Raw genomic sequence first — 13,007 nt, 5'->3', positions numbered from 1 at the left:
TCTGCTCAGAGCAGTTCCCATGAGTGGGCATGCATAGCCGCACTAGAGCGACAGCGAAGGGAAGCAGCATCACCTGTGTGACTTTACTTTTATTTAAGTCACAGAAAAGAGCGCCGTAGATGTAGGTGGACGTATATGCGGTGAGCGATGCATACAATCCACGGGTTATGCCGGCTCTGCATCGAACGAAACTTGCCACAGGTTTGTTCTTTTGTTTTTCTACTTTGGTTGTATTGTTATTGTTACTGGTATTGAACCGTTATGGCATGTTTGGTCTCGGATAGATGCGTTGCGTAATTTTATTTATTTTTTAAATGTTTGAGTTCAGAGTGTGGTGGTTTAGCCTAAAGTTTAAAGATCCGGGCTGGTTAAAGGCTTGAACTTCGCAATGAGCGTTCACCGCCGGGCAAGGCACTTAACCCCAGGTTTCTCCAGATTGGCACTGTAAGTGGCTTTGGATAAAAGCGTCAGCTAAAGTAATAGTAAGAGTTCAAGAGTTTTATATGGGTTGATCCTTGAGAATGATGAGGTTAAACAGATTTGGTTTGCTGTGCGTAATGGAAACGCTCATGCACAAGCTCAGCCGGGACGGACAACTTAATCAATGAAATCAATATATGGTAGAAATATTAGAACTGTAAGTGAGGATGAGGTTAGGAGGGATGCCGGATGAGTAGTCACATGAATGAGGTAAGCAGCCACTTATATATCTTTGTGCTGTGATTGACGGGACTTGATGAATAGAGTGACCGGATTTTTAAGTCGAGGGGTGGAGGGTGTCTCTGTGATTTTGTTGGAGGTGCCATCCATGCTTGCCTGTAATAATGATAGGAAAAACAATGGGACAAAATGTTTATTTAACTGAAATGAGAAAAAAGTGCCTGATAGATTAGTTGATGCATTGTAACACTGTTAGCATGTTTCAACCATCTTCTTAGTCACCTTTGTCCTGTTTTATTTAGTCTTCTTTTGAATGAACCAAATGCAAAAAAAACATAAAAATAAATAACAACGAATGTATTTATAAATTGTTTAACACAAAATTATCATACATCTATAAGTCACGAAACCATAATAATATGATATAAGTAAGGGTAATGTACATCCAGCCGGTTGTTATCTCAGAATAAACCCCTGACAGGGTGATGAGGCCCCCCAACTGGATGTACATTATCCCACTTATTACACGGCTACTTGCCACGTAAGTAAATAATTAGACACTAAATATTGATTTGAGTCTAAATATTTTATTAGCTCTTTAAATGCAAAGCTTCCGTGGAGAGAATTGTCAATCGTTGCAAAATGGCAGCAGCTGCGTTTGTATGAAACGAGAGAGCACAATACTGTCCACAATACTGGATGACATAATTAAATAACGTTACACAAAATATTGATTTGACTGAGTTTTAATAATTTATTAGCTCACCAAACGCAAAACTTCCACATGGAAAAAGCGTTCCTAGCAGGCGAATAGTGCTTCTGACTCCAGTAACCCGGATGAGCCTCTGTTATCTGTTTTCAGCGGTTGTTATTGGTGAATAACATACCGCTGGATGGCGCGATTGACCAATCAGAATGAAGTATTCCACAGAGCCGTGTAATAATATAATATAATATTATATTATAATATCATTTTATGTAATATAATAATGTTTTTTGTAATAAATAACAGTTATTTGTTAATTTTGACATTTAGCCTACATGTACATTTAAAGGCATTTAATAAATTTAGCATTAGAATCATAAATCCTGAATCAGCAAATCAATTTGAAGGACAAACAGCTTTCCTTAATGAAAACCGCAAACAGTACCAAAGATGGTAGCTAGAACATTGAGGGTACTTAGTTAGTGAGCTTAACAGCCTAAACCAGGACATATTTACTTTTTTTGTGTGTGAATTGTTGGGAAACTGGGACACTACCTCATGAAATCAGGTTATCGGCTCACCCTCTTGAACTTTTGCTTAAAACTCCATTTAATGATGGACAGAACATTTCTGCTCATCATTTTAAACTGGATTATGGTGTAATGCATTCTCATAACAAGAGCTTGTCTTCATTCAGTACTGCCAATACTTTGACTACACTGATCACACAGGTGAGTGTTCCAACAAACAGGAACAGTGGAAAAGGGAAACTGTTTCAGTGGAGTTTGATGTGGATAATTATTTCATCACAGCAATTAATGGGGCTTATAACGAGGGCGACCACGTCGACCCAGAGGAGAAAAGAGGAACGGCAGAGAAAGTACTAAAGCTGTCATCACTTTTTCTCTTTTTATTCTCTCTCCCTCCCTAAACAAGCCTCTTTGTTGTTGTGCGGTCAATGTCATGTTAAATGTGAGACGCCTCCCCCCTCCCCTTCAACATTTCCTATTTAGTTTGGCTCCAGGTTCTGTTGACATTTTGAACTTCTACTGTCCAAATATTCTGTCTCTGCTGTTTGTCAGTGCCATGGCAGTTTTCTACCCCCGTCGTTTCCTTTTCTTGCCAGGGAAAAAGAAAAGCCTCCTGATCACCCAGCAACCCTGACTAATTTCTCAGCTTGTAGTTTTTAATATCCCTGACTCTTTGGTGCTGTGGCATTTCAGTCTTCGTGCTTCTGGGGTACAGTGGCACTCCGGGGGGATGTTTGTTTCTAGCACACACACACACTCAGACACACTCTCTGACCCGGCTACTGTGGGGCCTTACACTGTACTCGTACTGTGGATAGTTTGTCTTCCTGAATGTTCTGTAAAGGTTGAGGTCACTTTCATTTCAGTCTGTTTAAAAGACGTATCACTCGGGGTAGTTTTGTTTTCTTCAGGAATGCTATATATTAATGACTTTCATTTAAGTGAACTTGAAAGTCAACCCCAACTTTTGATTCATGGCTCCAGTCTTTTTCTTGTGTTAATGTAATTGATTCCAAAGCTGTTCAGTGTTTAGTGCTCAAGATTTTTTTTATTTTTATTGTTTTACAACTGTTTTTTTGATTATTGTTATTATTATTATTATTATTATTATTATCAATGTTGAAAACAGTTGTGCTGCTTAACATTTTAGTGGAAACCATGATATTTTTTTCAGGATTCTTTGATGAGTAGAAAGTTCAAAAGTACAGCGTGTATTTGAAATAGAAATCTTTTGTAAATTATAAATGTCTTTACTTCTGAAAAAAAAATAAAAAAAAATAGTATTGTAAATGTATGTTCTCTTTCACAGGTGACCATTTTGAGAGGAAAAGATGGCTTTGGCTTCACCATCTGCTCTGACTCACCTGTACGGGTCCAGGCTGTTGATCCAGGTCATTTTAAACACTCAAGATATATCAATATCAATATCAATATCATTTTTCAAATTTTCCTCATAATTAGCTTTAAATTATTATAAAATTGTACCCAGAGTAAAATTGTATTGCTCAAAAGTTGCTCATTCATTGCGCAGGAGACATTATGGGATTCTTAGTTGTTTCATTTGAGTATCAACTTTGTCTCAGATGTCCCTCTTTAAATTCCTAATGAGAAGTAATCATAGAACATAGTGCTAATCAAGGTTCTTAAATATCATGGTATTGCCACACTCTCAGAAAAAAGATGCATATCAGTACCTTTAGGGTACATAACACTACTCTAAGGTACTATGCACCTTAATAACAACAAAGTTGTCCCTTTGATGGTACTACCCCAGTGACTAGCTCTAGTACCTCTAAAGGTACACTTTTCTTTCTGACAGTAAATGGTACATTTCTAATTTAAAAAGACATAAAGAAAATAGAAACAAATGGGACATCTTTGAGGAATTTAATTAGAAATGTTTGAATTCGTAATGAAATATCTGACTGATGATTTGCATACTTTGGTATTTTGGTAAATCTCAGAATAGTGTTATTTTGTTATTTTCTTCATTTGCTCTGCATTTTATCTAATGGCTTTCTAGGAGAAAAAAGATATTGAAGAGATGTCATTTGTAAAAAAAAATTAATGGGCATACTTTAACTGTGATTTATGATCTCGAGTGTCTTTGTCTATTTTGTTTAGGTGGTCCAGCTCACCAGGCAGGCTTACAGCAGCTGGACACAGTATTGCAGCTGAACGGCCAGCCGGTTGAACACTGGAAGTGTGTGGACCTGGCTCATGCCATCAGGTGCGTAGGGATGTTTTTGGTGATCATTTTGTAGCCACATGTTTCACAACAATTTCACTTCTGATTCTTTAATGGTAATAGTTTAATGAGGTAAAGGGCTTAGTGGAATTAAAGGTTAAGTTAGAACCTTTGAACAACCTCATGTCATTACAAACCTCTATGACTTTCTTTCTTCTGTGAAACACAAAAGAATATATTTTGAAGAATGTTGGTAACTGAACAGTTTCAGTTCCCATTGACTTCCACTGTAAGGACAAAAAATAATTAAATAAATGCAATGGGAACCGAAATTGTTTGGTTACTACCATTCTTCAAAATATCTTCTCTTATGTTCCACAGAAGAAAGAAAGACAAACAGGTTTGGAATGACATATGGGTGAATAAATTATGATTTGAATTTTCTTTAATGGTTCTTTTTAAATCCATTTATGCCTTATTGTTAAAATTATCTTTCTTCCTGAAGGAATTGTCGAAATGAGATCACAGTGGTGGTATGGAGGACAGTGCCTATTATGAAGCCTTACTACGAGGGGCTTATCCACAGACCTTCCTACAAACCCTCCGGATTTGATTCTCAATCTTCAACTGCAAAGACACAAAGCAAAACCCCACCTTTACTCTCTCGACCCACCAATCACAAACAGGGTCGTCGTAAAAAAGGAAGTGGCCCTGATAACGCAGGAAACGGAGTAGGAGAGTCATTGTGGTCTTGGACTGGCAAACGAGAAGAAAATGACTACAAAACACGCACCCAGACCCTCAAAGGTACCCGTGTGACATCATCAAACGGCGACAACTACATCATCCTCTCCCCTGTCAGCCCTGGAAACCAGGTTGGAATCTGAAAGCATGTGCATTCTTATTCATTCCGACTGATGGCTGGGGTAATATGTCTCTTTTGTAAATGTTTTATGTTGCAGATATTACAGCCAGTGTACTCTGACTCCAATGGCACACTGGGAACTCTAGGTAAGACAGCCCATGAGAAGCTTTTCCGTGTCTGTTTTACATGTTTAGGTTAAGATTTGAGGATGGCTGGTCTCAGATCAGTTTGAAATGTGAAATTGCTGCATATGCTCTTTTAGAAAGAAGCATAAAAAGTGTACAAGCACAGTCATTACGAGCCGGTTGGACAGATGGCAATATTGTCAGGCATATTGACATACCATGGCAGAGAATGATTAACATATTCATAATCATACATATTCATATTTTGGGGGCAGTAAGATTTTCTTATTTTATTATTAATATACATTTTTTAGTTAATATGAATTGATATAAAGTAATAATTAAGGACATTGACAGTAAAGGCATTGATAATGTTATACATTTTGAAAACTTACATTTTGGTACTTTTTAATGAGTGTTTAATGATATTTCTTCCTATTTCTTCTCATAGGAAGAATCTATCAGACTAGCAGAGGACTGCAGCAGAGCCCAGACTACCTGCAGGATGGCGGGCTGCATGCACAAGCCACCTTGTGCAGGTCTATGAGCAGTAAGACCACAACAATGCCTCCCTCATCCTACAGACAGAGCTTTGCCAACTACCAGAACTGCACCATCGTCCAGTCCCACCTGCCTCACTCCAACTATGGCACATATGTCAGTCTGGCCCCTAAGATTCTCATCTTCCCTGTTTTTGTTCAGGTACGTTCAGTATCTGTTTATCTTCCCAGTTTTTTTATGCAATCCTTATCTATGGTTTATTTGATTTAATCTATATTTTATTTAATTTAGTGCAGAGTTAAAAGGTCAGCAGTTTACATTAAGGAGTGTATGCTACTGAATAAATGTACTGTATCTTACCAATAGTGAACAATGGCTCATTAATTGAAATGGGTAGTTGACAGATGGGTAGTTGACAGGTAGTTGACAGGTAGTTTTTTTTATACGTGTGAGGTATGAATTTCTGCATATTACATGTATTTTCTCAATTAATATGAGGTCATGAAAATATTGCATAAAATAGTTTTAGTTGGTGTATATGTCAGGGTCAGATACCTGCATCCATATATTGGCTGACTTAAAGGCATAGTTCATCCAAAAATGAAAATTCTGTAATCATTTATGGTAACACTTTATTTTACAGTGTCATTGTTGCATATCTTACATGTAGTTACTATAGTAATAACTATAAATTATGCATAATTACATGCAACTAACCCTAAACCAAACCCTAATCCTAACCCTATAGTAAGTACATGCAGTTACTTAATATTACTCGGTACATAAATGCATATAAGTACAGTGTAACAATGACACCTTAAAATAAAGTGTAACCTCATTTACTCACCCTCAAGTTGTTCCAAACCTGTATGAAGTTATTTCCTCTGCTGAACACAGAAGAAGATATTTTGAAGAATGTCGGTAACCAAACAGTTGACGGTAGCCATTGACTTTCATGCATACGTGTGCCCGTTAAGTCCACAAGACAGTAGGCTGTCCAATTTTTCATTGTCAGAAGGGTGCTTATGTGCTTTGCGGCCATAATGTGCCCTCGATGCGCACTTTTGCCAAGCCTGCGAGCTCTGCAGCAGACTTCTACCCTACAGTCAAAGCGGCATTCTGTCATGAAAGTGTGGACTCGGAGGAAGATCATAGGGGCTTAGGGTTACATTTAGACAGGGCCTGGGATATGGTGTACTAACACGTACCCTTGTGCAAATGACATGACTAACATGATGCAAATATTGAGGCTTTAATGAGTGTTTAATTGCTTTGCAGCCACTGGACCTGTGCAGCCCTGAGAGAGTCCTGATTTTATCAGAGGAAATGATCCTTCATGACAGTAAACACGTAGCTCTTAAGGTAATGCCACTAACTGTCACTCCCCCCAAAGGAAAATGTGTTGCTCTTTTATGAATTAAGGGACTTAAAGGGATAGTTCACCCCCCAAAAATTAAAATTCTTTCATCATTTACTCACCCTGAAGTTGCTCCAAACCTGTATGCATTTCTTTCTTCTGCTGAACACAAAAGAAGACATTTAGAAGAATATGGATAACCAAACAGTTGATGGACCCCATTGACTTATAGTATGGAAAAAAAAATACTATAATGGAACTATATGCCAATGGCTACCATCAAATGTTTAGTTATTGACATTCTTCAAAATATCTTCTTTTGTGTTCAGCAGAAGAAAGAAATGATGACAGAATTTTCATATTTTTGGGTGAACTATCTAACAAATTAATTTTGTGTAGAGCCGTAAAAATAATATGGATGTCACATCCCAGTTCATTTTTCTTCAGAATTTGATGAGAAATGATTAAGTTCTTATTGAGATTCATGACATTTAATTACAGACTGGCAAATCTGAGCACAATTTGTGAGATTGATGAGATCTCTTTTAAAATAAAATAAAAAATAAGGTATTTTTCTATGTAAAACGTGTGAAGCAAGCACAAGTTTGCATTTGCTCTCCATTTAATGTCATTGATCTGTTGGAGAAACAATTGAGATATTAAAAGAAATAGGGTAGTTTTTTCAAAAATTAAAATTAAAATGGTTTTCTATCTACCGTGGAACATAAAAAGATAACTTTAGCAGAATGCCCCTGCTGCTCTTTTCCATATATTAAAAGTGAATGAGGTAAAAATGTTGAAAAAGTACCATATAATGCCTTCCATTATGCTATGTGATGGCTTTGTATGAGGGAGACATTTAATGTTTTATATCTGGTGAATCTGTCAACATTCATTGCAGACCATTGCCATGTTCAAAACATTTTTGCATTTAGTTTAAGAATTAATGACTTTCAGATCCTTTTAAGCAAGACCCTGATCAGGTTTCAGAAATCTAGCTTGAGATATGCTGTCTAAAACGTCGTCTTGAATAAAATATGCAGAAACGATTCTTGTAATGTCATGCTTGTGAGCTCTGAAGGTGACCTAGATCTGGTGTCCCGTTTCAGGAGAATTGACTATTTTGCTTGGTCAGATTTGAGCTTGTTCTCATGATACCTCTCTAAAAGCATGCTAGTCCAGAGACCCCAATATTTTCTCAAGCTAGACGAAACACTACCTTTTAAATTAGATCCATTTCACTAAAGATCGTTTGGGAACTACAGGAATATTTGTCTCGTTGACAGTAATGCCTGACACAAAATATGTGCTCCACATAATGTGGAAGCAGATACCTTGATCCCAGATTTCTATCTGCTGCAGCTTTAAAAGAAACCTGCAGTTTGTGAATAACATGACCTCGGCTTCCTCAGCATGAGCAATATTGTGGAAAGATAAATCTCAGAGTGCCACAATGGCCTCCAAAACCGACTTTGTATCTATAGCAATTGCCTTTGAGTGTCTGTCACATCCTTTGTGCTCGCTCGCAGGCCCCCGTCTGCATGCAGGCTGACCTCAATTTTGCCGAAAGACCTGTTTGAGTAATGCAGTCAAGAGTTTCTAAAGATCAGAGTGTTTAAGAAGGATGAGCTGTACATCACTAAACACATTCCTCCAGTGTCCTAGAACGAGAGTGTGTGTATTTGACTGTGATTTAGTTCAGCTGCTCTTATTAAGCTGGCCGAAATCCAAGGCTGGGCAGTGGGCACCATGAGAGGCAAAGCAGTGCAACTAGCCTGCTGCTTTCTGTGTGGGAATCAGAGCTTTTCCCTTTCCTAATAACCTTAACTTGACTTCACTTGATTCATTGTAACTTTAACGAGTGTTGTAGTTATCTAATGTTATTTAAGTGAAGGAGTTCATTCTCGTTGTAATTCTACATCTGCTCTCTATTTTAAATTAAGATTGAGCCTCATGTTTTCCATTATAAAGAATTATCTTTGTCTTAAGCTGAGTGAGAGTGGCAAAAGAAGGTCAGATGGGGATGTTTCAGTGCGATGCAACTCACTGTTGTCTGTATCGCCCCCTATAGGCTACAGTGTTCATCTACACAGACCTGATGCTGTTGACCAGGGAAGATGAACCAGGCCGCTGTAATGTACTACAGAGTCCACTCTACCTCCATCAGATACAGCTGCAGGACGGTATGCACTACAATTCTCTCTTAACTTTGTGGCGAATATAAAGTATATGAATATAAATAAGTAAGGAATTTTTTTACTCAGAAGCCAGTTGAGCCACAAGTTCAGATTTTTACTTGATTTTAAATTTCTGAATATCAATGGCCCCACCACAAAAAAATCTACATATTTACAGTATGTGCATCATATATTTTATATATTTATATTTTTCTGTACATTTTCTAAAATACTAAAAATGATTTATTAGCCTTTTAATTATATCATTACTAAAATACCAGTCTATAAAATATATAAATCGTTCAATAATAAAAATAATAAGATCTATCTATCTATCTATCTATCTGTCTGTCTGTCTGTCTGTCTGTCTGTCTGTCTGTCTGTCTGTCTGTCTGTCTGTCTGTCCGTCCGTCTGTCTATCCATCTCCGTCTCTCTGATGTCTGTCTGTATCTCTGTCTGTCTCTCTGTTTTTCTATACATCTCTCCAGGGTTCCCACGGGTCATGGAATTTCTGGAATGTCATGGAATTTTAAGAGATCTATTCCAGACATTGAAAGTCAGGGAATTTTATATATTTTTTGTCCAAGTCATGGAATATCAGGGAATTTAGTTTGTTGCTTTAAATTTTAGTTTCCATTTATCAAAATGTAATTTTTCTATACCGATTTGTTTCACACATCTTTCTGTATTGTTGTGCTTAGGCTATTTTGAGCGCCATATTTATTCCCTTCCCGCTCAATTGGAAATCACTTAGTTAACAGGTACAGGTGACTGCATTCGACTAAGGCAAACATGCCAGGAAAATGTAAATTTCAAGAGCTTTGACTACAAAATGAACAATTTAAAGACTGGGTGTTAAAAGTAGACGACTGAAAAGCTAAATGTAAAGTTTGTAAAACTACTATTGAGCTATCAAATATGGGTGAGGGTGCACTTCGCAGCCACGCAAACAGCAAGAAGCATGTTACTCGTATGAAGCCGACAGGAGCATCATCTTCGGCCCAAGTGCCCATCACTGCTTTACTGCAGCCTCCCCATATAGCTCCAAGAGAACCGCAATCAGCTAATGAAGGCGCTCCCACCCCCAGCAGTGACGGCAGTGTGAGACACAGTGGAGCACGTCTCAGCTTAAAGGACAAGTTCGGTATTTTACACTTAAAGCCCTGTTTACAGATCGTTTCTGATGAAATAGAATGGTTAAGATTAAAATTTGGACACATGCTGCTGTCCCGAGAATTTTAGGTTTCTTTCGCTTTCCCCCCGACCTACAGAATGGCTGCCTATGGCCACTGGAACAATCCTTCCTAAAACGCATTAAACTTTCGTTTACAAAGGCGTGAAACTCACCGAGTGGTCAGGGGTGTGTTCACTGATATGCTCACACAAAAATCGCTGCAAAAGATGCTTTCCAACAGGTTTTATCGTAGTCAACTCCATTGACTTGTATTGGATGTGCTGTGAGGTACGGTATTACTCTGCCGCCGGAAACTGGGCTGGATTGTCTATTATTCAAGCTCTCAATGGAAGAATGTATGGGTGTGAGGCGTTTGGAAAAATAGGTCCACAGTTTTACCACGAATGATAAAACACCTGTTGGAAAGCATCTTTGGCAGCGATTTTTGCGAACAGAGCCCACGCGCGGTTATGATTGGCTATGATTTATGACTGATTTTGTCGTCTTGTAGCTTTGTCACGTCAGGTTAGGACAGGTGGCTGTTTTTTGTCTGCTCGGTGCTCCGCAAAACAGCGGCCTGTTTTGCCGTTCATTATAAGTCATGGAAATTCATCTTTTTAGTCAGTGAAAGTCAGGGAAAATTTGGTTTAGAGTGGGAACCCTGTCTCTCTGACTTTCTGTCTGTCTGTCTGTTTGTCTATCCATCTCTCTGACTGTCTGTCTGTCTGACTGTCTGTCTGTCTGTCTCAATCATTCAGTCTATCTGTATATAATATCTCCGGGTTGATTGTTTAGAGTAGAGTACAGGGGATGTTAAGGAGGTCCACCCTGTTTTATTTGTGACTGTGTGTTAGTAGCGATAGTCAGGAAGGAGGCGTCAAGACTGTGGGAATGAGTATGTGTGTGTGATGAGAACACAGCTCTCCTCTCTCTATGTGTCTGCTGGGAACAATGGCTATGTCTCCGGTATGGCCCATTATAGGCAGGGTGGGCGGGACAGTGTATTCTTTACCTTCCTGAGAACAGAAATACGGCAGCATGTGGCACAGAGGGCATTTCTATCTTCAACCTTTATTTGACATCTTGGTTTCTGAAATAGCCATCAGTATGCTGACCTTTGTCCTTTTGGATATGGAATTAAAGCCACTTTACAGTCAAAGTCCATTATTGGAACAGACAGGCAAAAATGTTTAGAGAGGGACCAAATTAATATCACGGTATTAAGTCAATATGTACAATGTGTATTCAAGGCATACAGATACATTTAGATATTAAAATAATATACTCTCAGTATGTATGTTTATATAAATGTAGTTGGAATAATTCAAATTTGAATAAAGTTTGGCTTCCCATGACCAGTTATTTTCCAGAACAGGACCAGAATAGGCCAATCTCATTTTAGTTGACCCCACCCTTACCCAGGAAATATATATATTTAGTGTTATAATATATCAGTGAAATTTTAGTTTTTTGTCGTCAGTTCTACTTAGAAAATGTACTTCATGTGGTAACATCTGCAATAACTGGTTTTGTTGAAATTAAATACATAATTTAAGATCACTGATTTTAACTGAATTCAACCAACCTGAAAAAAAATCAAGGTTTTACTGAAACATAACTGTCAGTAGATAAACTAATTTCGCCAGCAAGGTAAAATTACTTAATAAGTTTGATATAATCTTTTTTGTTTTATATGATGAAAGTCCTTTAAAAAAAAATATATATATATTTAAAAAATAATAATTCATTACAGAATTACATGTATTCATATACATTTTTACACACAATTTAATTTAGTTCATTCAAAATAAATAAGTTTAGTTGGGTCAACACAATTTACTTTAGGTCAAATTAATTTACACTAGTATTTTTAACTTCATTACATTAGTCACACCAATTTTTTTTTTATGTTGGTCCAACCTAATTTTTAAATTAATCTTCAAACAAGCAGTGTCATTTATCATTATACACAATATATATACATACATAACTGAACATTAAATATTAACATAAACTATAACATCATTCCTGTTACTGAAAAACACATAAAATATCACTTAATCCCCAAATTTACTCTCCTAATGCAGTCCCTTACAAAGCATGCTGGGAACTACAGATCCACTGCCCAGGGCTGCATTTCTCAAAAGCATTGTGAGCCAAGTTGATCATAGAGACCATTGGTGGCAAAGGCTTTACGATCTACTTAGGCTTACAATGCTTTTGGGAAACGCATAACTAATCCAGTTAGTTTTGTCAACAAAAAATATTCATGTAGTTTTAACACAAATTAATTAAGTCAAATATATTAGGTGGATTGAACACAATTAAGTTGTGACAAAATGTTAAATTGTGTTACTTTAGCTCATTTTAATTTAATTAAACTGAGCAAGAGGCGAAAAATTATATTTTTTTTTAGTGTATGTTTGTTTTATAATGTCAATTGAGATTTTCACTTTGATGAAACATAATGTGTATAATAACCCCAAATCACAATTTCTCATTGAAGCAAAATTCGCCAATCAGCAAGTAGCAGCCAAACACAAACCTTTTCTTCTTCTTTGTCCTTCAGAGAAGATGACCTATAGCTGACACGAGTCACAACTATACTGCCCTCTATAGGTGTGGTGCAGTCATAGTGCGCATGTGTCGAATGTGTCCATCCTGAGCTTTATTGGAAATTGTATATTGGGTCAATGTAACTCAATTAAGTTAAAACAGCATTC

At 37.3% G+C, this 13,007-nt stretch overlaps 1 protein-coding gene across 2 annotated transcripts in view; it reads left to right on the top strand.

Annotated features, from left to right (window-relative positions):
• Positions 1-13,007, top strand: part of rgs3b (regulator of G protein signaling 3b) — a 46,028-nt gene that overhangs the window by 16,892 nt on the left and 16,129 nt on the right. For both annotated transcript variants that reach the window (XM_084115073.1, XM_084115074.1), the window contains 7 exons: positions 3,206-3,287; positions 4,021-4,126; positions 4,590-4,959; positions 5,047-5,095; positions 5,526-5,776; positions 6,854-6,937; positions 9,004-9,115. In XM_084115073.1, the coding sequence (XP_083971199.1) occupies positions 3,206-3,287; positions 4,021-4,126; positions 4,590-4,959; positions 5,047-5,095; positions 5,526-5,776; positions 6,854-6,937; positions 9,004-9,115 (1,054 nt within the window). The remainder of the gene's footprint in view (positions 1-3,205; positions 3,288-4,020; positions 4,127-4,589; positions 4,960-5,046; positions 5,096-5,525; positions 5,777-6,853; positions 6,938-9,003; positions 9,116-13,007) is intronic.

The sequence above is a fragment of the Abramis brama genome (assembly GCF_963993115.1).
Source record: "Abramis brama genome assembly, chromosome: 5".
NCBI classification, from domain to species: Eukaryota; Metazoa; Chordata; class Actinopteri; order Cypriniformes; family Leuciscidae; genus Abramis; species Abramis brama.
Note: the sequence above shows the minus strand (reverse complement) of the source record. Positions and strands in the feature narration are given on the sequence as shown.